This window comes from Podarcis tiliguerta (genome assembly GCF_965153285.1).
Source record: "Podarcis tiliguerta genome assembly, chromosome: 6".
NCBI classification, from domain to species: domain Eukaryota; kingdom Metazoa; phylum Chordata; class Lepidosauria; order Squamata; family Lacertidae; genus Podarcis; species Podarcis tiliguerta.
The window spans coordinates 36,930,739-36,956,804 of record NC_139539.1 but is presented as its reverse complement, the minus strand read 5'-3'; the positions used below and the strand labels follow the sequence as shown (position 1 = coordinate 36,956,804).

General features: G+C 43.1%; 1 protein-coding gene and 1 long non-coding RNA gene across 4 annotated transcripts in view; one reads left to right on the top strand and one right to left on the bottom strand.

The window, feature by feature from the left end:
• Nucleotides 1-26,066, bottom strand: part of LOC310679408 — a 279,663-nt gene that overhangs the window by 79,212 nt on the left and 174,385 nt on the right. The window lies entirely within an intron of this gene.
• The window catches only part of CAMK1G (calcium/calmodulin dependent protein kinase IG), a 36,856-nt gene continuing 24,735 nt past the window's right edge, over nt 13,946-26,066 (top strand). Inside the window, exons 1-2 of one of the 3 annotated variants that reach the window (XM_083444470.1) lie at nt 13,946-14,254; nt 23,491-23,608. In XM_083444470.1, the coding sequence (XP_083300596.1) occupies nt 23,517-23,608 (92 nt within the window). In that variant the 5' untranslated portion in view covers nt 13,946-14,254; nt 23,491-23,516. Of the gene's footprint in view, nt 14,255-17,432; nt 17,738-23,490; nt 23,609-26,066 lie in introns of those variants that run through there. The other 2 variants (XM_083444469.1, XM_083444471.1) reach the window with 2 other exon arrangements.

Genomic DNA, 26,066 nt, shown 5'->3' with positions numbered 1-26,066 from the left:
TCCTCTGACACCAGATGAAAACATTCCTCTTCTTCCATGCATTTGACTAATTATACAATCTATTACCATTCAAACTGTGTGTGCATGTGGCAGGAGGTGTAATTGATTTTGTTTGTTACTATGGTATGTATTTTTGTGTTTTCATATTGTAAACCCTGTGATCCTTGGAAAAATTAATGATGATGATGTCACTCTAATACATGGGGCTGGCGAGTGCATTTCCTTCAAGGCAGAGAGGAGCAATGAAAGTACAACATGTTTGTCATGTGGGAGAGGATAGACTAGTTAAAGTCATCTGTTGTTTTCTTCTGTAAGAACCACTATGGGCCAGGTTATCTGAAAGGGCATTAAGATCAACTAGTGGAACCCCATTAGTCTTGCCACAGCCTGGTAGTTATTAGCTTGTGGCAATACATAGCTGGATGGGTCTTTTCACTAGTAGTTCTGGTGTTTTACAACACGCTCCCTGCTGAAATGCAAAACTATATTATCCATGTTGGTATTCTGCTGGCTTTTGAAGATGCTCCTGGTCACACAAACATTCCCTTGATTTCCCAACCTGAGCCTCCTGTTTTCCTTGCTGTGTTGTTTCAACGGGACCATTTTATTGGCTATTTTAATTCTACCTATATTTTAATAGGATTTATCATGTACATTAATTACAGAGGTTTATATTTTAATCTTTGTCTAATGAGTTTTTTATACTATGAAAACTGCTTAGAGGTCTATCTTGGCATTAAGCAGTATATTAATTAATTAACTATAATAAATAACTATAAAAGGCCTGTGTGAGCACAGCTGTTGAACGTGCCCATTCTGTAAGTTATTTTCATGGAAAGTAACCCCTTCTAAAAGGCTGAAAATAGTGTGGCCATGTCTGGAGGGTGGGAGTTGTGTGTGTGGAATTGGATGTAAATATTGGCCAGGCTAGGGGTGTGCAGGACCACTGACATCCTGCTGCTGCCTTTGGTGCTACATAATCCATGACCATCACCAGGGACAACACATCCCATTTCATCACCTAAGGTGAAATGGGAGGGTACCACCCCCAGTCAAAGCCTTGCTTACCGGAGTCACGTGTTGACAGCTTCTGGCGAGATCTCATGAGAGTTACCCAAGATCTCATGAGATCTCACCGGAAGCCACAGTCCCCACAGCTGCATGACCACAGAGGTGGCAGGGGCAGGCAGGATGCTCACGGGAGCACTGCTTCACAAGATGCTGCTGTCTGAGGTGGCTGCTTCAGTCTGCTTCATGGGCAGGCGGGCCCTGACCATAGCAGGAAGAGAGGATAGCCAGGAGCAAAGATACTGGTGTTAGCATTTCACTCCTCCGTTGCTGGATGTGTGATTGTTACATCACATGTCAGTGTTTACTTTCCAGGCTTGGAAAGTGTGAGAACGGAAGCCAGTCTTATCTCTTCCGCTGTACTGTACTTTTGTACTGTTTTCTTTCTCTTTCAGAGGAGAAGTGAGAGGACGTCGTGGTTGCTTTGTCCTGTATATATTGCTTAATAAAAACTTAGAATGCACACACCAAAGCTCCACTTCGTTTCTGCTATACTCTGCTGAGTGAGCGTGCACATAGTCATAGAATCATAGAGTTGGAAGAGACCACAAGGGCCATCGAGTCCAACCCCCTGCCAAGCAGGAAACACCATCAGAGCACTCCTGACATATGGTTGTCAAGCCTCTGCTTAAAGACCTCCAAAGAAGGAGACTCCACCACACTCCTTGGCAGCAAATTCCACTGTCGAACAGCTCTTACTGTCAGGAAGTTCTTCCTAATGTTTAGGTGGAATCTTCTTTCTTGTAGTTTGGATCCATTGCTCCGTGTCCGCTTCTCTGGAGCAGCAGAAAACAACCTTTCTCCCTCCTCTATGTGACATCCTTTTATATATTTGAACATGGCTATCATATCCCCCCTTAACCTCCTCTTCTCCAGGCTAAACATGCCCAGCTCCCTTAGCCGTTCCTCATAAGGCATCGTTTCCAGGCCTTTGACCATTTTGGTTGCCCTCCTCTGGACACGTTCCAGTTTGTCAGTGTCCTTCTTGAACTGTGGTGCCCAGAACTGGACACAGTACTCCAGGTGAGGTCTGACCAGAGCAGAATACAGTGGCACTATAACTTCCCTTGATCTAGATGCTATACTCCTATTGATGCAGCCCAGAATTGCATTGGCTTTTTTAGCTGCCGCGTCACACTGTTGGCTCATGTCAAGTTTGTGGTCAACCAAGACTCCTAGATCCTTTTCACATGTACTGCTCTCAAGCCAGGAGTCACCCATCTTGTATTTGTGCCTCTCATTTTTTTTGCCCAAGTGCAATACTTTACATTTCTCCCTGTTAAAATTCATCTTGTTTGTTTTGGCCCAGTTCTCTAATCTGTCAAGGTCGTTTTGAAGTGTGATCCTGTCCTCTGGGGTGTTAGCCACCCCTCCCAGTTTGGTGTCATCTGCAAATTTGATCAGGATGCCCTTGAGTCCATCATCCAAGTCGTTGATAAAGATGTTGAATAAGACCGGGCCCAAAACAGAACCCTGTGGCACCCCACTAGTCACTCTTCTCCAGGATGAAGAGGAACCATTGATGAGCACCCTTTGGGTCCGGTCAGTCAGCCAGTTACAAATCCACTGAGTGGTAGCATAGTCAAGACCGCATTTTACCAGCTTCTTTACAAGAATATCATGGGGCACCTTGTCAAATGCCTTGCTGAAATCAAGGTAGGCTACATCCACTGCATTCCCTTCATCTACCAGGCTTGTAATTCTGTCAAAAAATGAGATCAGGTTCATCTGACATGACTTATTTTTCAGAAATCCATGCTGACTATTGGTGATCACAGCATTCCTTTCTATGTGCTCACAGATTGTTTGCTTGATGATCTGCTCCAGAATCTTCCCTGGTATTGATGTCAGACTGACTGGGCGGTAATTATTTGGGTCCTCTCTTTTCCCCTTTTTGAAAATAGGGACAACATTTGCCCTCCTCCAGTCTGCTGGGACTTCGCCTGTTCTCCAGGAATTCTCAAAGATGATTGCCAGTGGTTCTGAGATCACATCTGCCAGTTCTTTTAATACTCTTGGATGCAGTTCATCTGGCCCTAGAGACTTGAATACATCTAAACTAGCCAAGTATTCTTGTACTATCTCCTTAGTTATTCTGGGCTGTGTTTCCTCTGCTGAATCATTTCCTCCAAATTCTTCAGGTCGGGCATTGTTTTCTTTATCGGAGAAGACTGAGGCAAAGAAGGCATTGAGGAGTTCAGCCCTTTCTGTGTCCCCTGTTTGCATTTCACCATCTTCTCCTCTGAGTGACCCCACTGTTTCTTTGTTCTTCCTTTTGCTACGAACATACCCATAAAAGCCTTTTTTGTTGCTTTTAACCTCTCTAGCAAGCCTGAGTTCATTCTGTGCTTTAGCTTTTCTGACTTTGTGTCTACACGTGCTGGCTATTTGTTTGAATTCCTCTTTGGTGGTTTCCCCCCTTTTCCATTTTTTGTACACATCCTTTTTTAATCTTAACTCAGTTAAAAGTTCTTTAGATAGCCACCCTGGCTTCTTTAGGCACCTTCCATGTTTCCGTCTCATTGGTATTGCCTGAAGTTGTGCTTTTACTATCTCCCTCTTAACAAACTCCCAGCCATCATGAACTCCCTTTCCTTTTAGTATTACTGTCCATGGGATCTCACCCAGCACTTCCCTAAGTTTTATGAAGTCGGCTTTCTTAAAGTCAAGAAATTGAGTCCTAGTATGCTTGGCTGCTCCTTTCCATTGTGTAGTAAACTTCAGAAGAGCATGATCACTTGCGCCTAATGATCCTTCCACTTCAACCCCATTAACCAGGTCATCGCCATTGGTTAGGACCAGATCTAAAATGGCTGTTCCTCTTGTTGCTTCTCCTACTTTCTGGACAATGAAGTTGTCTGCAAGGCCAGTGAGGAATCTGTTTGACCTTATGCTCTTGGCTGAGTTTGACATCCAACAAATATCCGGGTAATTGAAGTCCCCCATTACTACTATCTCCCTTCCTTTTGCATGCTTGGCCATCTGTTCCAGGAAGGCATCATCTATGTCCTCCGTTTGGCTTGGGGATCTATAGTAAACTCCCACAATGAGGTCACTGTTATTCTTCTCTCCCTTAATTTTGACCCAAATGCTCTCACTTTGGCTTTGAGGTTCTAAATCTTGGATCTCTTCACAGGTATACACATCCCTGACATATAACGCCACTCCTCCTTTCTTGTCTGGTCTGTTTCTCTGAAATAGATTGTATCCCTCCATTTTTACATTCCAATCGTGGGACTTATCCCACCAGGTTTCAGTGATGCCTATTATGTCATATTTAGTTTGCTGTACCAAGAGCTCAAGCTCATCTTGTTTATTTCCCATGCTTTGTGCATTAGTGTACAGACATTGAAGTCCATTAGTCATTCCCCCGTGTCTCTTATTTAAGGATTTTTTCCTCCCACCACTAGGTCTGCTTGCTGTTTGCTCCATTTGGTCTATGACATTTGGATGATCATCTTCATCAATTGATAGACTCCTACCTTCAGGAGCAGTGTCTCCCTCCCCCACATTAGTCAGTTTAAAGCCCTCCTGATGAGGTTTCTTAGTTTTTTGGCAAAAACCTTCCTCCCAACCGTTGTGAGGTGCAGCCCACCGCTTGCCAGAAGTCCATCTTCAAGAAACTAAGAATCCAAACCGTTCCTGTTTACACCATTTGCGAAGCCAGCTGTTTACTTCCACTATTTTCCCCTCTCTCCCTGGGCCACGTCGTTCAACTGGGAGGACAGATGAGATGACGATTTGTGCATTTAATTGCTTCAATTTCCTGCCCAGAGCCTCGTAGTCTCTTTTGATCTTCTGGAGGCTATTGCTTGCAGTGTCATTGGTTCCCACATGAACCAAGAGGAAGGGGTATTTGTCAGTGGGTTTTATGATTCCTGGCAGTCGTTCAGTTACATCTTGGATCTTAGCCCCGGAGAGACAGTCTTTAGATATGTGTTGCTGGTGCACACTGGGACTGATTTGTGAATGTCCCAGGCTGTGCTTCATCAGGAAGATGCCCGGAGAGGTCTGTCTCATTCTGGGGGGTGCATGTGCCTGCCCCCCCCAGGCATGTTCCGACAGCTAGCAGTTGAGGACAGCCAGGAGGAGAGAAGCCTCTATGATCCACAATGCACAGACTCCACAGTGGCATGAGGATCACAACTCCACCAGAGATGAGGGAACAGATCCCTTAGGCTATCTCCAAGTAGCCAGGAGGCAATATCAACTTCACTTAGAGAAGGGGCGGGGAAGCTTATGATAAATGTGACTCTCCAAGACTCTCTTTGGAGTTATTTGGGGCTCTTCCCACACCACACATTTGCTCCAGAGTCCCCAGATCACACCATAGCTGTCAACTTACAGATTTGAAAATAAGGGACCAGCAGCCTTGAAAATAAGGGATCAGCAGCCAAAATAAGGGATTTTGCGAGCACAGGTATGTTCAACTTCTGAGCCCCTCCGAGCCAAAGGCAGAAAGCCCAGCCAGCAGCCAATGAAGCCTCAAGCGGTGGTTCCCACAGCGCAGCAACCCGGCAAAGGAGATGCAGCAAGGAAAACCACCATCACCTCTCCGCTGGAAAGCGCTGAGCAAAGGCGAGTCCCCAGGCAACGCGGCCGATTTGATCGGCACAAGGCATGCAAGCTCCACCCCCCCCCAGTTGTTCTTAGACTCCTTATTGGGTGAGCAATGCAGCCAAGCAACACAGTTGGAGCCTCCCTCCTCCCTGGCCAGCAGGGAGGGAGGGAGAGGAGCTGCTTCTTTTGAAACCCAGGAAATTTAAGGGACATCATCAATAAGGGACAGCAACGGGACACGGCACTGGGATAAGGGACTTTCCCGCCAAATAAGGTACGGTTGACAGCTATGGATCACACCCCTAACTGACCCTCCATCTTACCCTCCTTGAGTGTTTTTGTCAAGAATTTTGATAATGCCTCCCGCTTTTCTGAATGGAGGATAGAGAGGGGTGCAACTGCACCTACCCATGCTACACTTTTGCTTGCACACTGCTTGCACACACACACACACACACACACACTTTCCTAGCTTTCTAAATCTTTACTGCAATGCTTGACTACAGATGGCCAACTCCTTGTATGCCTACAGTTGCCACACAGGGAGTTTTCAAGTCATTACCATGCGGTAAGTGGTCATTTGATCCCACCCAGAGTGAAATCAATGTTCAGCTTCAAAAGAACTCACTTTCTTCTGATGTGATTTATCCGTCCTTTGTGTTACGCCCCCACATCCCCATCCAGAAACTCATGTCTCCTTGGTAGTCCAATCAACAACATCTATCAGAAAACTAATGTTTTCTGCAGGATACCGCCCACCACCCCACATTCAAGTGAGAAAGCAAAGCATAATATATACATTAAGTGTGGGAGAGGTTACATAGAGGAGGCAGGAGTGAGATAGATTGATGGGTTGTCTTCAGAAACCCAGCAAAATGACTAATCAGTATTTGCTCCCCATTTCAGAATGGCAATTGAAAGAAAATTATCAGGCTCTCTTTAGCATCCGAAGCCACCCACCTTCTTTTGTTATTGTTGTGAGAGCAGTCGTTCCTCTTCTTGCTAGCTTCACACAGTAGGGCTGCTTTTCAGATTGCTGCCCAGTTCACCTCTAAATGCTGCATGAGATTGCATTGTGAGACAGACAAAGCAGAATCTTGCCATCCAATAACTGGGAAGACAATGTCTCCTGCGATGCTTGGGGTCTTACCCTCATGTGTGCCTAATGTATGCTTAGGCCTGAAGTGGGATCAAGAGAAATAATGCGCAACTAAATATGCTTGACTGGATTTGAAATGCCGCTGTTGTTTTCCATGTGCCAAACTCCTACAGAGTGGAGAGTAAAATAGAAAGATGGAGTTTTGATCTGCCATGCTCTAGATTTTTCAAAAGGCACATGCTTGACTTCCGGAATGCCCGCCCATCAATTGTCAAGGAAATAAACAACTATCTGACTTTTAGAAGACATCTGAAGTCAGCCCTGTTTAGGGAAGTTTTCAATGTTTGATGTTTTATCATGTTTTAAATATTCTGTTGGGAGCAGCCCAGAGTGGCTGGGGCAACCCAGTCAGATGGGTGCTGGAGGAGGAGGAGAAGAAGAAGAATAAGAAGAAGAAGAAGAAGAAGGAGAAGTTCGTTTAAACAACTTTGTTTCCATATTTGCCATGTTACATTGATAGAAAAAAAAACCCTGACAAGGAAAAGCAGATGCAGATATCGCATTAGCAGGAGGACTGGGAATATAGGACATAAATTTACTACTTTGGATTTATTGTTCAATATTATTACTGTACTCATACTCAGCTGTAGCTGAAAGAATGGTGACTAGCCTGAGCCTATCTACAAGTTCTTCCTCACACATACACACATGGCTATTTGTTGTTTTTGCACTGTTCATTACACTTGCATTTAGAAGCCCCTTTTTTAAAAAAATGCATCTACCAACCATTCCTGGTACTTTATAGCTGTAAGATTTAAGTCCCCAAAAATAGGAGGGCTGCAAAACACGGTCAAAACAGTTGTTGTTGGGTTGAAGATAGCCTTGCAGATTCCCATGTGTCAGGAGAATGGGTCTTTGTATAACTAAAGAATCGGCCAAGTACAAGTGAATTGTTGCCATAGAAACCAATGGTCAAAGATGTCATTTGGAAGAAGCATAACATGCATTATGTTGTTACATTACGAATAAAATCTCCTGTTTTTGTGAAATCGGAATCCACTCATTTTTCAAGCCACAACTCCTTGTAGCCAACAGTGCCCTGTAACTGTGGAGTTTTAAGCTACTTGAAACACTGTGATGCTCAAGGCTACAACATTATTGTGTCCATATTAAAGGCATATACCATTGATGTCACAAAACTTTGTCCAAAAGATCTCTGGCACCCCTATACACTACAGCTTTGGCAAAGAGTGGGTAGTCCTGCCTATCTGTCAAAGGGGGCCCGAAGGTCAGGAGAGATAAAGATCCCCACACCTGGTCTGAGATCATTAAATCCAGAGTCCAAAATTATCTAACTAAACAACTGCTCAATGGTGGTGGAGCAGTATTGAGCTATTACCAACAATACCACTTTTTTGCTAACAGCTCGTGGCCCTTTTATATTTTCGTTATAAAAAAATCCATATTGGTTTTCAGGAAACTTCAAATCCCCATGAGCTTTCTTTATGAGCCAATTATCATAGTCTTCATAAATACGAAGTTATGAGGAGGTTTTCAGCTAATTATCAGCCTAATTAAAAACAATTCAGTATTCTCGGGATTGGAAAACTAGTCAACTGTGGGGCTTTTAAAAAATTACACCGTCACACTTTGCAAAAGTCTTTTTCAATATGGTTGATGAATGAGAGTAATAAAAAAACCCTCCAGAAAATCACATTTCTAGCACTCCCTGTGTTGACAGGAAGCCAGTGTTTAAATGTGGGTGTAGTAATTGGATTAATAAACCCTTCAGTTCTATTAGCAATTATTATCATGTGAAATGGGTACAGTCAGGAGATTTTATTAGGTGGGGGTGAAGAATAAAGAGACTGCATAGATGTAAGGCAGAAGTAAAGCTGAACCAGAAGTTTTCAAACTCTGGGGATGAGGGTAGCTTGGTGGCAGTGCACAGAATTTGCATGCAGGAAATTCTAGGATCAACCCCCACTCGACCCCAGTATATCTGGGTTGCTGGGTATGATCAGACAGCCAGTGATGCAAAGGGTCTTTTGCAGAGAACCAATACCAGTCAAAATAGTTGAGGTCACATGATAGAAGTTCATAAAATTATGCATGGCATGAAGAAAGTAGAGAGCAAAAAGTTTGTCTCCCTAAACACTAAAACATCCAGTGAAGCTCAATGTTGGAAGATTCAGGACAGCTAGAAGAAGAGACTTCTTCACTCAGGGCATAGTTAAGCTATGGAACTCACTGCCACAGGAAGCAGTGATGGCCACCAACCTTGATTGTTTTTTAAAAAAGGATTGGATGGAGGATAAGGCCAGGGCCTTATTTTGGCACATGGGCAAAACCACAAAATGGCACCCCCTGCTAGGGGAGAAAGAGTGAGTGAAGATCTAAATCGGAAACAAGGGGAGACTAAAGATCTGGGATCTGTGGCCCCTGTGGATCCTGCCACCCGACGTCACCACACCTTGTGTCATGGATGGGCTGGCCCTGGATAAAGCTATCCACAGCTACTAGCCATGAAGAAGAAGAAGAAGAGTTTGGATTTGATATCCCGCTTTATCGCTACCTGAAGGAGTCTCAAAGTGGCTAACAGTCTCCTTTCCCTTCCTCCCCCACAACAAACACTGTGTGAGGTGAGTGGGGCCGAGAGACTTCAAAGAAGTGTGACTCGCCCAAGGTCACCCAGCAGCTGCATGTGAAGGAGCTGAGACGTGAACCCGATTACGAGTCTACCGCTCTTAACCACTACACCACACATGCTCTGTCCCCACAGTTGGAAGCAGTAATGCTTCTGAATAGCAGTTGCTGGAAACCACAAAAGGGGAGTGTGCACAAAACTTGGCCCTCCAGCTGTTTGGGGACAACAATTTTGGGACTACAATTCCCATCATCCCTGACCCCTGGTCCTGTTAGCTAGGGATGATGGGAGTTGTAGTCCTAAAACAGCTGAAGGGCCAAGTTTGGCCATCACTGCCTTAGACAATACTGGGCTAGATGGATCACAACAAAATAAATGTTCTGACCTGTTTCCTGTAAGACAGCTTCCAACATTCCTAAGTAATCACAACTACAAAATTCAACACATTTAGAAGACTAAAATTAAACCCATCCACAGGAGGTTGAGCTCTATTCTAATTAATCTAAAAACAGGGTTTGGAGGACAAAATATCCTTCATCCAGCTGTGCATCTTGCGTTATGCACATACAAAGCAGTAAATTGTCCATGCCAACAGCAGTGCCAGATTTAGGGGGATGTAGGCCCTCTAGAAAGCTGAGGCAAACAAGGGCCCACAGCCCAGCCCAGGTGTGACTCGCTAGCTCTGGGAGGAGGGATGTGATTCCTCAGGTGGAGTAGGCTTGGAGCAGGTGAGGGTCCCCTGCCTCATCAAGCCCAGATGCTGCAATCAGCATGCAAAGTACACAAAGGAAGCAGAGTGAGATGCTGGGCCTGCTCAACTACCCATGTTGATGGACCTTGGCTAGGATGCTCCTGGACTTCTGCAGAACTTTGCTTTGGGTTTGACTGTAGACTGTATCCTGACTGCTGGACTTCAGATGTGGCTTACTTGGATTGACCCTGGTCTGTGTTTCCTGACCTTTGGACTTTGCTTGTGTGGATTGACCCCTGGACTTTGAACTTGACATACTGACTTGCTGCCAGGTAGGCCAGGGGTTTGGGACACAGCCTTGCCACCCCAGATATTCAAATGCCCTATAAAACCTATGCCGTTAAATTGAGAGTTAAGTCTTCCCCTTGTGACATTTCCCTGACTGAGAGCACCCTCCAGAAGCTACAATCAGCCAAACCTGGGAAAGATTAATACATTATTGTTTCCCCTTAATGCTGTATACTTGGGAGGCAACCTAGACTGAAGCAGGAAAAGTTAAATACAAATATAACAGAAATCGGGAGCAACTGGTAGGGTGAAATGGTGGTGCTTAACTGACCTCCTCGCAACAGCTAACAACTTTATTCAACTTTATTTAACTGACCTCCTGGCAACAGCTAACAACTTTATTCAAAGAGGCCTTTGGGATCTGACTACTTTTAAGGAAAGGGCTTTTAAATAGTGCTGTGCTGTGTTTACTGTTTTTGCTATCTGTATTTTAATATGTTTTGAGGGTTTTGCATTAATTTAATTCCATTATAGTTTTGTTATTTTAAAACTTTTTTTCCTTTTTCTTTTGCTTTCTGAGTTTTATCCATGTTTGTTTTAATTTTTGTAACGTAACTGGTGTCCCATGGGGGGGTGGTGAGTTATAATTTAACAATGATGATGAAGATGATGAAAATGAAACTGGAATCTGACAATTGCACTCAAAAATGCATGGATGGTGAAGCTGGGTAGACCATTTTGTCAAATACTTTCCAGTTAGAAATTCTCTAACTGTTCAGGATGCGCTTGAAGGAGCAATTATTATTTTTGTTTTAAGATAAAATTCTTTTCTGAGAAACTTTGACTCAACCTAGTGGTGCAGCAATAAGACCACTAGCTCATTCGCAAAGCTAAGTAGGATCCAGTGTAGATTGAAACTGGATGGGAGACTGTGTGTTGAGATTTCCTGCATTGCTGGGGCTTGGACTAGATGACATTGGGGGTCCCTTCCAGCTCTTATGACTCTATGAGTCTATTATTCTAACCTTAGGTAGAATCCTTATCAGAGAAGTGGTGTGCAGGCATAGACTCCGTGAAGTCTACTCTGTATCTTCCTCTAGAGGGCAACATTTCTCCATACATTGAGAAAGCTAAGTGGGAGGCGGACACATCATATAATTTAAATTCCAAAAACTATCTATCTTCATTACAGCTCTGAGACATAGGTATAATGTATTAAGCGGCGAAGTGAAATTTATGTGGGCAATTCCACTTGTGTTTAAGTGGAATCCAGTCAGCTGTGTCTTTTTAAAAAAGTCACATTTATGGCAAAACCCCATAGGCATCATGAAGATGAAGTGAGATGCAAAAGCAAGTTATTTTCATGAAGCTCTTTAGCATACTGGCTTGTGCTGAGAAAGAAAGAAAACAGATGCTCCCTGTTCGTGTTATCACTGTCTTGCAGTAATGCAGGATTTTAAATATTAGGATATAGGTCTGACACATGTGGAGCAATAACAAAAGGAGGTATTCAACGAAGTTCTAATCAGAGTAAAGGTAAAGGTAAAGGGACCCCTGACCGTTAGGTACAGTCGTGACCGAATCTGGGGTTGTGGCGCTCATCTCGCTTTATTGGCCAAGGGAGCCGGCGTATAGCTTCCGGGTCATGTGGCCAGCATGACTAAGCTGCTTCTGGCGAAACCAGAGCAGCTCATGGAAACGCCGTTTACCTTCCCGCCGGAGTGGTACCTATTTATCTACTTGCACTTTGATGTGCTTTCGAACTGCTAGGTTGGCAGGAGCAGGGACTGAGCAACGGGAGCTCACCCCATTGCGGGGATTCGAACCACCAACCTTCCGATCAGCTCAGTGGTTTAACTCACAGAATTATGGAAATCTATGGACCTAACTTAAACCTGTTTACTAATTTCAGTGGGTTGACTCTGAGTACAACTTTGCTGAAAACTGACCACATGGTGCCTTTGAGCATGTTCCAAGTGCAATTCCTTCACCACTAGCTAACACCTACTGGCACCCTTTTTCATCTGCAGTTAGCACCCCAGACTTCAAAGGGCTAGAATAAGGGTTGGCAACCTAAGGCAACCTAAGGCCCATGGGCCACAAGCAGCCCATGGGGGTCGTTTAACCAGCCAATGGACCCCCCCTCCTGCCCGCTTGGTGACCCCTGCTGCCGAAGCTCCTGCAGCCAATGGGAAGCTGCGCACGCCTCCTCCGCGCCGGAAGGACCACTGGAAATAGCATTTACGCATGCATGCACACACACTCTGGCCCACCGTGGCGTCTTCCGGACCGTGAACCTGCCCAAGCCACAAAAACTTTGCCGACCCCTGGGCTAGAAATTCAGTATTGTAGTTGTGAGCTTATTATTATTTATTAAGTTTTTATACCGCCCTTCATCTGAGGATCACAGGGCAATTCACAATGCGTATATACATAGCGTAGTAACGAAAACAATACACCCACCCCTGTTTAAAAGGCCATAGATGGTTTGATTAGCCAAAGGCCTGGGGGGAGAGGAATGTTTTTGCCTGGTGTCTATAGATATATGATGATGGCACCAGGCAAGCTTTCCTGGTGAGAGCATTCCACAAACAGGGAGCCACTGCAGAAATGGCCCATTCTCGTGTTGCTATTCTGCAGAGCTCTCATGGAGGAGGCACGCAATGAAGGCCATCATGTCAGTTCATATGGGGAGAGGTCGTCCCTGAGGTGTTGTGGTCCTGAGCCATTGAAGGTTTTATATGTCAAAAACCAGAACTTTGAATTGGGCCTGGAAACTAAATGGCAGCTGGTGCAGCCAGGCCAAGATATATGCTGCTACAATTATCTGGCCACTGTTTCCAAGCTTATACAGTGGTACCTCGGGTTACATATGCTTCAGGTTACATACACTTCAGGTTACAGTCTCCACTAACCCAGAAATAGTACCTGTGGTTAAGAACTTTGCTTCAGGATGAGAACAGAAATCATGCTCTGGTGGCACGGCGGCAGCAGGAGGCCCCATTAGCTAAAGTGGTGCTTCAGGTTAAGAACAGTTTCAGGTTAAGAACGGACCTTCAGAACGAACTAAGTACGTAACCAGAGGTACCACTGTATTTTGCAGCTGTTTGTAGCACCTTTTATTTTGAATTGCATAGGTTTGCTGTGTGTGTGTGTGTGTGTGTGTGTGTGTGTGTGTGTGTGTAAAACTCAGGTGGACTTCACGGAGGTATCCACATCCCTTTTTTGTTATGAAAATCTTATGGCTCAGCTCTATAATCTTGGTGTCTTTGTGCTGGGACCTGATTTCCCCCCTCTTAATCTGATCCATCTGACCTTGGAACACAAACAACCCTTCCACCTTGGCACTTCAAGCAGCCTCTGACCATGTGCAGAGCAGCTCTGCAAAAAGCAGACTCCAGAGGTGCTCTACCAAATGTGGCACAGCAGAATTGGCTCTCCCCCACCTGCTAAGCATCTGGTGATACTTCAGCTGCCAGAGAGCAACCAGTTCCTCACAATCAGGTGGTAAAAATAAGAGGACTCTTAACAGGTAATGAGCTTCCTTTGACAATGTGCCATTCTAGGGACCAGCTAAACCAATTGCTACTCGCATGCAGAAATATAAATTAATGGCTGTTGCTACGTAGCTTGGAGTGTGCTGATGACAGGTATTCCGGAAATGTAAAACACCACTTTCATTGCTGTTTTAGAGGCACTCGCAGAGAAAGTGCATTCTGGTGCTCATTCACTCCCCTTTAAGAGCTGCCTAGCTACTATCTCATGAAAGGAGCCTCCTGCTTCCCTCCCCTTTAATCTCACTTTATTGTTAGCACAGTGCCTGCCTTTAATCCCTGCAGACCTGTAAGAGCAGAGCAGCCGAGTCAGAGAAGAGAAGTTGCTTCCTTTTTGGTCTTGAGGGGTAAGCTGATTCTATTTTCTTGACAACCATTTCTGTCTTGCACCTGTTTTGTCCAAAGTACAGGGGGGCATTTTGGCCAGGCTATTTCCAAGCTAGATTTGCCTCTGTGTGTCTTCATCATGAACACACAGCTTTGCAGATTTTGTGGCTTGGTGTCATACTTTACCTGATACTTTTATTCTGGGAGAACTTAAGCATGGGGTGCATGTTTACTTTGCAAACATTTGTGTTTATATGAAAATTAATAGTGAGAGAGATTTTGAATGCCATTTCATTACTGTCAGTCTAATGTATTCCTTTGGCATCAGTGGTGTTACTGCATAGCTCGTCGTTGTCTTCTAACATGCAATTAGCAAGGCTATATTAAGTTTCCTCTTCTTGTTCTGTTCTCTTAACAATGATTATGACTGCTAGAAGAGCTTGATTTGAACGACGCAGGAAATGAGCTGAATTATATTGTCAAATAGTTCTGATTACATGCATCATCTCTCTCTCTTTGGTTATACGGGCTGAGGTTAAGAGGCATGGTTTTGCCTTCCTTTGCATCTTAACTTTGTCTCTCAAGCAATGTTCCTGCAGTTTTTCTAATATGTTATTAGGCAGCAGACCCAAACGGATCTGCCAGTACCGTAATATATAAAAACCAAGGACATTTTTTTCATATGAAGGTCATAACACTTGTTCTTAGATTGTAATGGATGGCACATCATTTTGTGGATCAAAGAAAAGAAAACAGGTTTAGCTTATATTTATCTGGGGGTTTTTTGGGGGGGAGGTAATACTCCCCTTAGACTTAAATAACGCAACTTCTTTCTGTCTGCAAAGCAAATAGATCTATTGGTTAAGCTACAGAAGAGAGCAATTCAGCAACTCTGTATGTTCTTATTGTTGGGTGGCAAAAACATGAAAATGTGTGATGCATTTTACCTGCTTAAGGCTCTCCAGGGAGCAGTTCTCTTGTTTTATAGAGCAAACTTTATACATTGTAAATCAAGGGTAGACATTCCTGTGCTTTACAAGCATTTGATTTTACAAGATGTATGACATACATATGTGTCTATTCTTCCTCTGACTTACAGGTCTCATTAGCACTGTATTGAAAGTCTTTCCTCTTCCCTTCTCACATGTTCTTCTTTCCATTCATCTTTCTTTTTGTGACAGAAGAGGATAATTTATGTTGTGGTTTTGAGCATCTGATTCCCCCTTTCCAGTAGTATATATCAGTAGTCTTTAAGATTTAGGCTGGTTTTAGAGCAATTTAGTGGAAGCATGGAGCAGGTAGAGGGAATATTCACAACTATGGGTACTCCTACTTGTAGCTGTGCAAAGTTGCCTTGACATCACAAGTAAACAAAAGCTGTGAGCCCATCATTTACTATTTCCATAGTCACAGAAGTTTGAAGAATGGGTTACAATTTGAACTAGCCTCCAGCCCTTCTCTTTAAAAAAAAGTATGGGACTGCCTGGTATCTTGTAATTATCATCATCATCATCATCATTATTATTATTTATTATGGAGGGAGCTCCACTGAGTGCCATGGGATTTGGCTCCTAGAAGAATTACAGTTATATACACTTATACCATACACAAGAGTAAGCCCCAATGAACTCAATGAGGTTTACTTCTAAAAGCAAACATGCATGGCATCTGGTTGCAAAGCAAATCTCAGGAAAGAACTCCTAAATTACCGTAACACAACTAGAAATTCCAAAACTATGTAAACGCTAGAGAAATCTGCAACAGGGTAAGTTGAGAGTTTCAGAGATTGCACCACTAGACTTTTAAGACATTGGTAAGCATGTATTTTCTCTTAAATTTCTGCATACTGGAAATGTTTCATTAGGTTATTTGAAGAGCCTACACACACTAACCTCAGGAGGTTGAGCAAAGAGAAATCATCACTTTAAAATCTGGTTCTTCTGTTTTTATGTTACCCAACAGATGGGTAGCCTAAGGAGGGCAAACATCAGGAAAAGAAGGGGAAGTGGTAGAATTTAGGTGCAAAGGGGGCATCTGTTCAGTTAACGACTTTATATTTTAGCTTTGGGATCCCCCCTACAACTGATGAAGATGTTCAAACTGTGTACAGTGAACACATAAAAGGGATTGTGAGGATGGGCCCCCACTCTACATTTCTTCAGTTGAACGTTTGCATAGAGCATATGTGTGTACAGTTTGTGTTCTCTATTCAATTAGAGAACACTGCTTTACCAGAGTTCCTATTGTGCAGGTGAAGCTCTATGCAGGTTCAACTCTATACATGCAATCTGTAGATTGAATTGAAAGTGTGAAGACTGTTCTCCCACCTCACTGTATGTTCAGTGGACCGTTTGAACATCTGCATGAAGTCCCCATCCCCAGAGTTGAATATATTGTGACAGAGGTATCATTCCACATCATGTCCTTCAATCTTTGGCTTTGTGCATGGTTCAACTAACCCGGTGTGGAAGCTAAAGCCCGGGCAAAAACTCCTGCTAGTGCAACAGGGCTCCCACATCTTTTCTCTTTATATGCACCCTCCAAATCTGCTCTGGAGGCTCCAAAGAAACCCCAGAACAGCATGCAGAAGGGATATTGTTCCATCTGGCAAGCGAAAATGCTTACACTAACCGAATACTCATAATAGTGCCATGTTGAATTCCACCCAAAGGCTCTATCATACTACCTTAAGCTCCTTTAAAAAAGGGGGGTGGCCTCCAACTGCCAGAGAGACTTGATGGTGCCCAAGCACCATTAATGAATGCAGCACATATTTGCAAAATGGTTGACAACAGAAATTGTTGATGGAAAGAAAAATGAGATTCTCCCATGTGATCTGCTATCACATTCCAGGGTTGCCCTATTTCAAAAAATAAAATCCGGACACAAAAGTAATTTTTGCCCAAAGTTATTCAGCTTCTTTTGCAAAATCTCAGAGGGGGGGGGGGAAATGTTTCTGAGCTATAGGGGCTGGGATGCCAAAATCATACATCCAGATTTCCCCTGACATTTCAGTGATTTTTCTGTGCAGATACTGTTTGCAATGGCCAGGAAATTCCAGATATATGGCAACCCTATCACATTCCATCACATGTTCATTATGCGTTTGTAATATCCATAAGGAGAATGAGGCATCATGTGGACCTTCCTAACTGTTCAAGGCACCATCAGCTTGGTTCACAGCTTCCCTGTTTGCTTGCTGATGACAGTGGCTTCTTGATTCCTCATGTCACTGCAGTTCATTTCAGTGGCTTATTCAAGCTATCTTTTGGAAGCTTAACTTTCACATGGTGTCCATGTGAATTCACTGATCACAAGGTGAAGCATGCTGACTGGAACAGCTCAGCTGTGTGTTTGAGTTATGCTGTCTGCTGACCAGTCAGGCTCCTCGACTGAATGGCCTGAGAGGAGCAGACTTCATGGTTCCCTGTCCCATTTCTGGAGCAAGGACAAAATCATCACATTATCTGGAAAAGGTGTTATATACAAGAATGAAACTTCAGGTGTGGCAGATTCTATTTTCATGCTTCTATTCTTGTGCTTCAGAAGTCTTGTCTAAAGTAGAGAGAGGGGAAATTTAGACTTTCTCATTTTATGACCCATTAGCTGCCCACCAAAAAAAGGTTGGGTACTGATAAAAAAACTTGTCGTGACTTTGTTTGTTTTGAATATACTGCTTTGAGCACTGACAGGATTGCTGAAAGTTTTCTGCTGTTGTTTTCCTCAGAGTTGTTCAAACAATTTTCAGAAAGTCAGTTTTAAAAATTAGTTTCACCCAGTCTTCATTGTGGATTACATGCCTACTGATAAATATTAGTCAGTCTTTCCTGATGTTTCATGAGGATAGCAATAATAAAAAAGACATGCATATCTGTTTGAGAAGAGTTTGCAGTCTTACATTGCAATTCTATGCACGTTGACTTGGAGGTATAGTCTGAGTTTAATGGGAGTTAAGTGAATATGAGGTGGTTCTGTACCTCAGTAGAAGAACATACACTTTGCTTCAGTAAAGTTATAAGTTCAATACAAGTTAAGAAACTTGTATGCAAGGAACAGATAGGACTAAAGCTTTTTAGCCTTGTGTGCTAAGGGTTTTTTTGTTACTAGCAAGAAGTATTATTTTTGTGGCTTGGGTTTGATATGAGAGAGGCTTCAGACATGATACCCCCTCACCTGGAGTCTCAGGTGGTACAACCCAGTTCATCACTTCATGTGGTTCATTCTGCTATCTCATTCTTATGCACCTGTCAATCAGGTCTATCTTGGCCAGCCCAAAAAGAATTGCCAGAACTTTCTGGAAAATAACACTATTCATTGTGCAGGCACTGCATTTTAATTTGTTAATGTACAATGTTGACAGTGCCAGATTCAAGTTTTATATTTTTGCATTGAACCAACAAGTTATATTATTCTAAAGAAGTGCTGAACCAATTAAATCTTGCCCAAGAGCCAAAAAATAAGAACAAAATACAGTATTGCATTCAGAGTGGCTCTTTGGCTCAGTACTGATTAAACTATTTGAGGAATGAACCATCAGATGACATTTAACCTCCACATTCATTTGATCCTGTCAAAGTTCTTTTGATTAGGTGGACACTCACTTTTGCAATACAGTTCTGTGATGTGGCCCTGTTTTCAGGGTGAGTAGGATTTTCTCTGAGTAGGATTGTCTTTAAAATCCAGGTTCCAAATATCTGAATTGCCTCAAATTTCAGTGACGGCAAACTTTCCAGTGACTGTGTGACTCAGCCATGCAGTATTACAATTTGTGGTGTTTCTTGTGCAGATTGTTAGGTAGGTCAAGGACAATGCCAAATAAATCTAGACAGCTGCAAGTATTGACAGTAAAGATTTCCCTTTTGAATCTGTCCATCAGCATGCAGATAACAGCCACAGAAAGCCATCTTTTACCGAGACTTGCAAGTTAACAGCTCACAGGGGAACATGCACACTTGCAAGTGGATAAAGGCCAACTCACATTTTGGCCTTTAAGGAGTTTGTAGACTGAAGCTGTCATTCTTTAGCAGCTGAGTCAATTTCTCTTTCAGTACACCTGAATTAACCTTTGAAACCCAATGCTGGGGCACTGAAAAATCATGTCACCCCATTAATTAAAGGTGGCAAATACAGTTTCAGCAGGAATTGAAAATCTTAACTACCTGTCACAAGAAGTGAACTTTTGGCTTCTTTAGCTATAGCTATTTCTCCCTGTTCAGAACGTTCCTTTTAACAAAAGATTCAATTAGGACACCGGCAAATTCAGCCATGGACCTGGAGGCTCTCCTTCCTTGGTTCGGAAAGTGAGAAATGGAGTGTGCTTTAGTCCTTGAGGCAATATTGTTCTTAGCATCAATTCCTTTGTCTTTGGTTCATGAAAAAGAGAGAAAAAGAATTCTCAAGTGACTGCGCTTAATAGTGCTCCCAGAAATATGTTTTGAAGGACACTGACTTCTTAAGCAAAGGTATAACATTTTTTTGGTACATTTACATTTTCTGTTTATCATATAAGGTGCCACTTGTACTTATGGTCTCATTGACTCAGTGTGGTGGATAGATTGCTGAGAAGGCCCGGATTCAATTATCTACTGAGCTATGAAATTCCATGGATGACCATAGGCTTGTCATTCTCTTGTAGCCTCACAGGGTCGTTGTGAAGATTAAAAGAAAAAAGAATGGGACTGCATATGCTGCTCTGAGCTCTTTTTGAGACAGAGGGGAATTCTAATTAATCAATGCTTTATAGATCTAGGTTGTAAGGCGGAGCATCTGTTTGCATTTCAAAATGTGCAGAATTCCCACATAAGTAGGTATAATGTAAACCCAGATGATACAGAAACCACCAGTTTTTATTGACTAGCAAACAATTATGTTTTGGGGGTTTTCAGATATTGGTGCAGTAATGTCAGTTTTTAGATATCAGTGCAGGATACTCTAAAGCAGCCTTTGCCAACACAGTCACCTCCAGATGACTTGGACTACAAATCCCATCAGCCCCAACCAGTATGTTCTGGTTGGGGCTGATGGGGATTGCAGTCCCACGACATCTGGAGGGCACTAGGTTGGCAAAGACTGCCCAAAGACATAGTTCTCAAAATAGGTGCTGTCTAAGGAGGTTTCTAGTGGAGGCGCATCCACCTTCCTTGCTACTCAGGTGGGTAAGGGCAAAAGAAGACACAACTATTAAACATGCAGGAGCCCTGCCTTATTTTTCACCTGGCTACCCTACTGATACTTCAAAATATTATTGTTCGCCATTAAAAAAAATAGATGTACCCGCACTCATTATCCAAGGAATTGGTTAAGGAAAACACTGTTATCCAAATCCTGGCAAGGGTTCTCATGAAGAGTAAATTTCTTTCTAGGGTTTTATGTCCTGCCCCAGCTTCATGCCAAGGTAATATTGTCTTGTGAATTCTCCTACTGCAGGGATGGGGGAGCCTGTGGTCTTCAAGACGTCATTGGCCACCAACTCTCATAGGCCCAGCTGGTGCAGCCAATGTTCAGGGATGATGATGGGAGTTGATGTCCAACAACATCTAGATGTGTGTTTCCCATTCATATTCTAATGATTTGATACATTTTGGACCTTTTTGATCAATTGAGCCATATAGTAATTATTTGCTAACTTAATAAACCAAGCATTTGGGAGCATTCATGGCCAGTATCTTTCTTTAATTCCTACTTTGAATGGAAAGTGTTAACTCTGTCAAGGTAAGGTTTGTTTCCACTAATTCGTATCTTGGAATAATTGACAGGGGTAGTCATTCTGGTGGCTGTAGAACTTGTCTGGTTTTCTGTGTGCTTGCTCTGAATTCCATTGGTAGGCTATTAAACTAAATGAGCGTAGTCAGAATGAGATCCTACGTCTCTAAGAGCAACTATAAACTACCATCATTAGCATCTAAACTACTGTGTTAGCATCTAATATCCCAAAGCTTTCCATTTAAAATGAAGATGTGCAGGCAGCCACCCTAATAGAAATAGCAAGCATAATCATTACGGTGCATTGTGATGGGATTGAAAGGGAACAGTTTCCATGTGATTATTTCCAAAATTGATTCAGTATGGTAATTGTAACATGTCCTGCTCTCTGCGTATAAACAATGAACAGGTTTATCTTTTGCAATGAGAATCCAACCTTGTCTATCACAGTGAATAATAGGACTCAGCCATTAATAGAAATTATGCTTGTGTTTCACATGTACGTTTTTAGTGGCTCATTTCTTGAAGGATGTGCGTCTTCAGTAAGAATTGTAGGCTCTCAACTCGGCTAAGAATCCGCTCTCTCTTTAAAACTTTAGCTTTCAAAGTTGTGCTGAAACCCCTGCTTGGGTTTACTTTAGTCAAAACTTACCAGAGCACAGCCTGAGTGTGTGATGCCTTCTTTCAGCCCTGAAGACAACAGCAGAAGAAGGTACTCAAGAGCAAAACACCATTGTTGAATTCAGTAACGGATGGACCTACTGCACTACTAAACTTCAGAGACAATCATTTTGTTTATCTTGATTGTGATGGGCACATTGGTAGATTGGCAAGCCTTAACTTTCAAATGTTTTAACAGTCAGTAGCAACAGCAAAATGCTTTCTCTAAAAATTAGGCTTTTTTTCTTTTTCTTTTTCTTTTTGCTAATGTAGCTGAGTCCATAGACTTGCAAAACATCCCAGCAAATAATGTATGTGGTAGAAGAAAACTGTCTCTTCCTAAATTTACATTTTGTACCTTGTTGTGGCCGGTGGGTCTTAAATGCCACAGTTACCTACCAATTCCTGGTTTAAAATATTGGTGTGTGATAGCTACAAGTAGTTATTCACCATAACTAGGTGTTCACCTCATGCGTTAGCAAAATGTCTTTTTCTTCTTCATTGCAAGCACAATGAACCCTTTGTGTCTGGTTAAAATTAACAAAAGTAAGTCCCATCTTGCAGGAATCCTGGGTTGAGAAATGCTGAAGACTGCTGGTTTACAAAACTTGTGAAGGTGAATTTGACCATAACCAGTCTAATGTTATAGTGGATATGGGAGACCAGCCATTAAAAAAAGGGGAGTCTCCTGCTCAAGAAGAATGACTTAGTATTCCTACACATTAAGATCAGTGGCTGCGAAGCACCATAACTTAAAACAGAAGTGGGCATGCTTGAGGCTTGTGGAATCTACTGGATGTCTTTTGTTTACTAGATCCCCAAGATCCATCAGCTAGGCTTGAGCCATAGTGATGCAGGTGGGACGCAGACAGGCTATTTACACAGGTTCTGTGAACTGAAACTCAAGAGAGGTTGTTTCCCGGCCTACCCCATCCCCAATGCATTTCATTACTATTATATGTTGCTGTTTGCACCAGAGAGGAGCCAGAAATGTCTTCATCTGACGTGTATTACCTGTTTTGTTTGCCCATACTAAACTCTAATTCACTGAAGCTATCATCTGCACATGTACAGCAGCTGCCTGAAATGTTTACATCTCAGCTTAACCACGGCTTCCTTTTTTCTTTCTTTTTTATAAATTGGATAGAAGCTGGTTTGAAGGGAAACTAATCAAATAGGAGTTTTTCTCCAGCAGCCATAGGATACCTATGGGTTGTGGCTAATGTCACATAAACTCGGTCAGCTTCAAACACCAGTGGTAGGATTGATCTAGATCTGGAGTAAGTGGTACACAGCCTAGGTGTTAGACCCAGGAACTTGTATTCATTACCAGAACTGAACACTCAGCATTTTCACACAAAAATCCCTCCTATTTGGCTCCCACCCCCACCAACATTTTCTTAATTTCAACAGAGAGAAAGAAAGAGTTATTCCTGTTGTTAAACAGAAGTCAGAAACCCTTGCCAATATGCCCAGTCTCACCAGGGGATCTACCAGTAGATTCTGATCTACCTTTTGCCCATCCCTGCTTTGGAGTACCACTGATGTGAGAAGCAGCCCAATCACCATTGCCCAAATTAGCCTAGACTTCATCACATGATAGTACAGCGTCCTTTGTGGGTTCATATAATTTCTAATAGTTTAGTCTTCCTCGGGCATCTGGTTTGAAGAAAGACTACAGAGCAGAGAAGGGGACTGAATTACAGAAATGGGCCACAGGCTATACCAGAGCCTATTGGAAAATGAAATAGACCTGCCACACAAAGATGAGAATGCATTGGAGGGTTAGCATTAGTAACTGTGTTTCAGCTGCAAAAGCAGCGACCAGGTTTGGTTTTGTTTTAATCCCTGTAACAGTTTTTACTTCTCTGACACCATTTTGATTTCCTGTCAGAACTCTCAGCTTCAACTCTGGAGAAAATGGGCTGCCAACAAGAGGAGGAGGGCAGTTCCTGGAAAAAACAAACCAGCAACATCAGAAAAACATTCATTTTCATGGAAGCACTTGGATCGTAAGTGTTCATTATTATTATTTTTTATCTTTAAAAGCACTTACGCACAGTCATCTCAAGGTGCAAGTGAGCACCCAGCTGGAAGTAGACCACTGTTAGGTCATGGCCTGATCCAAGGCGGGTTGCAACAGGAGCACTACCACTATGCAAATACAGGGTAAAATATTAAGAAATGGGTCCCTAAATGCATGTTTGGGTTAAAAGTGAGTACTGGGTCTGAGAAGGTTGAAGGTACCTGAGGTAAACAACAACAGTAACAATGAAACCAATTAAAAACAAATCAGTTGGCACGATATAATTAACAATAATGCTCACCCCACAGTGAAAGAATTTTCAGAAAAGATCACTTCACACAGTACAGCAGGGGTGGGAAATGCTTTTCAGCCCCCATTCTCTTATGGGTAATCTTCTGAGGACCACATCCAGAGCCAGAGGCAAAACTTAGTAGAGCAATTATTGTAAAAAATAAAATAGTACATTGTGGCACTGTAGGTTAAACCACAGAGCCTAGGACTTGCCGATCAGAAGGTCGCTGGTTCGAATCCCCGCGATGAGGTGAGCTCCCGTTGCTCGGTCCCTGCTCCTGCCAACCTAGCAGTTTGAAAGCACATCCAAGTGTAAGTAGATAAATAGGTACCACTCCAGCGAGAAGGTAAATGGCGTTTCTGTGCGCTGCTCTGATTCACCAGAAGCAGCTTAGTCATGCTGGCCATGTGAGCTGTATGCCAGCTCCCTCAGCCAATAAAGCGAGATGAGCGCCGCAACCCCAGAGTTGGCCATGACTGGATCCTAATAGTCAGGGGTCCCTTTACCCTTTACCTATAGTAGGCAAGTTTCTGCATATTAACATGTCCCACTCTAGCCTCATTCCACACAAGCAAGAGTCATTGTCAGAGCTCATAGACACATTTCAAAGAGAAAAAAACACTCGAGGGTGCCAAGCTGTGGAGACAGAGGGGTTTGGAAGAGATCTTTTTTACTTTCTTATAGCAGAGTTAGTACAATTGCAATTGCTCCAAGCACATTAAAACATGGTTAGATTTACATCTGCTCTCATCCACCTTCAAGCAAACGTCCCCCACAAATAACTTTAAAAAGGTAAAGAACCCCTGACAGTTAAGTCCAGTCGCGAACAACTCTGGCGTTGCAGTGCTCATCTCACTTTACTGGCCGAGGGAGCCGTTGTTTGTCTGCAGACAGGTTTTCTGGGTCACATGGCCAGCATGACAAAGCCACTTCTGGTGAAACCAGAGCAGCACACGGAAATGCCGTTTACCTTCCCACCGGAGCGCTACCTATTTATCTACTTGCACTTTGACGTGCTTTCGAACTGCTAGGTTGGCAGGAGCTGGGACTGAACAACGGGAGCTCACCATGTCGCAGGGATTTGAACCACTGACTTTCCAATTGGCAAGCCCAAGGCTCAGTGGTTTACACAACAGCGCCACCCACGTCCCAGAAATAACTTAGGCTAGAATAAATCAGACACTGAGCTTTGCAAGTAAGTGAATGTTTTGCTCAATGAGTTTCCAGAAATTTCAGCAAACAAACGAGTTTCCAGAAGTTTCTCCATTGGTCAGCAGTAAAATGAAGGTGAAAAGGGTTCCAAATGACTTAAAAGAAAAGTGTATGGTTTACTTCCAAAAAACATCATGCAATCTTAGAGTTCAGGCTGTTAAATCTCCTTTTGGAGAGATCAGTTCACCTGCAGGGAGCCATGGCTGCATGGTTTCTTGCTTGTTCTAGGAACCATGAAAGGGAAAAAGAGACTGAGAGGGGGGGGGGAGCAGGGGCTGCTGATAACCTGCTAAACCACACCCACTCTGGTAATTTAAGACCAGGCTTCAGATTAACCCTTTCATGCACACAAGTGCAAGTCAGTAACTATATATTACAAAAGAAGGAAGGCTGGTATGGGGTGTGACCTGGGAGGAGAGAGTATGGCTGGGGAAAGGGGGTGCCCTAAGGAGAATTCCATGGAGAAACATAAGAGTGCATAATGGGTGTCATTATGGCCACCGGACTTCCCTCAATTGAGCATGACCCACCATTAGCGTGGAAAGGAAAACCCCACTCTCACTCTCTGATAACAACAAACATGACCAAAGAGGCAGACAGTCAGCTACAAATTCCCTCTGAAAACCATGTGGATCAGAAAGCAACTATACCAGTATAAATTCAGAACAGCCCTAACTCCCAGCAGCCTCAGCCAGCATGGCCAAGGGTCACAGGTGAGAGGAGGAGGAGTCCGGAGGGCCACAGGTTCCCCCCTCCCTGTGTGATGTCTAGTTAAGTTATAAGATGCAGTAGAAATCTTTTGTACAACTTGCAGTCGCCATTTCTTACTGCCTGCTTCATTCCAGCTGAGTGTTTACAGAGTCATTTTACTTGCTTTCCCCCTTTCTTGCCCCCCCTTTTCCATTCTGTTTGACAAACACAATCAGTGAGTTTCATAAGG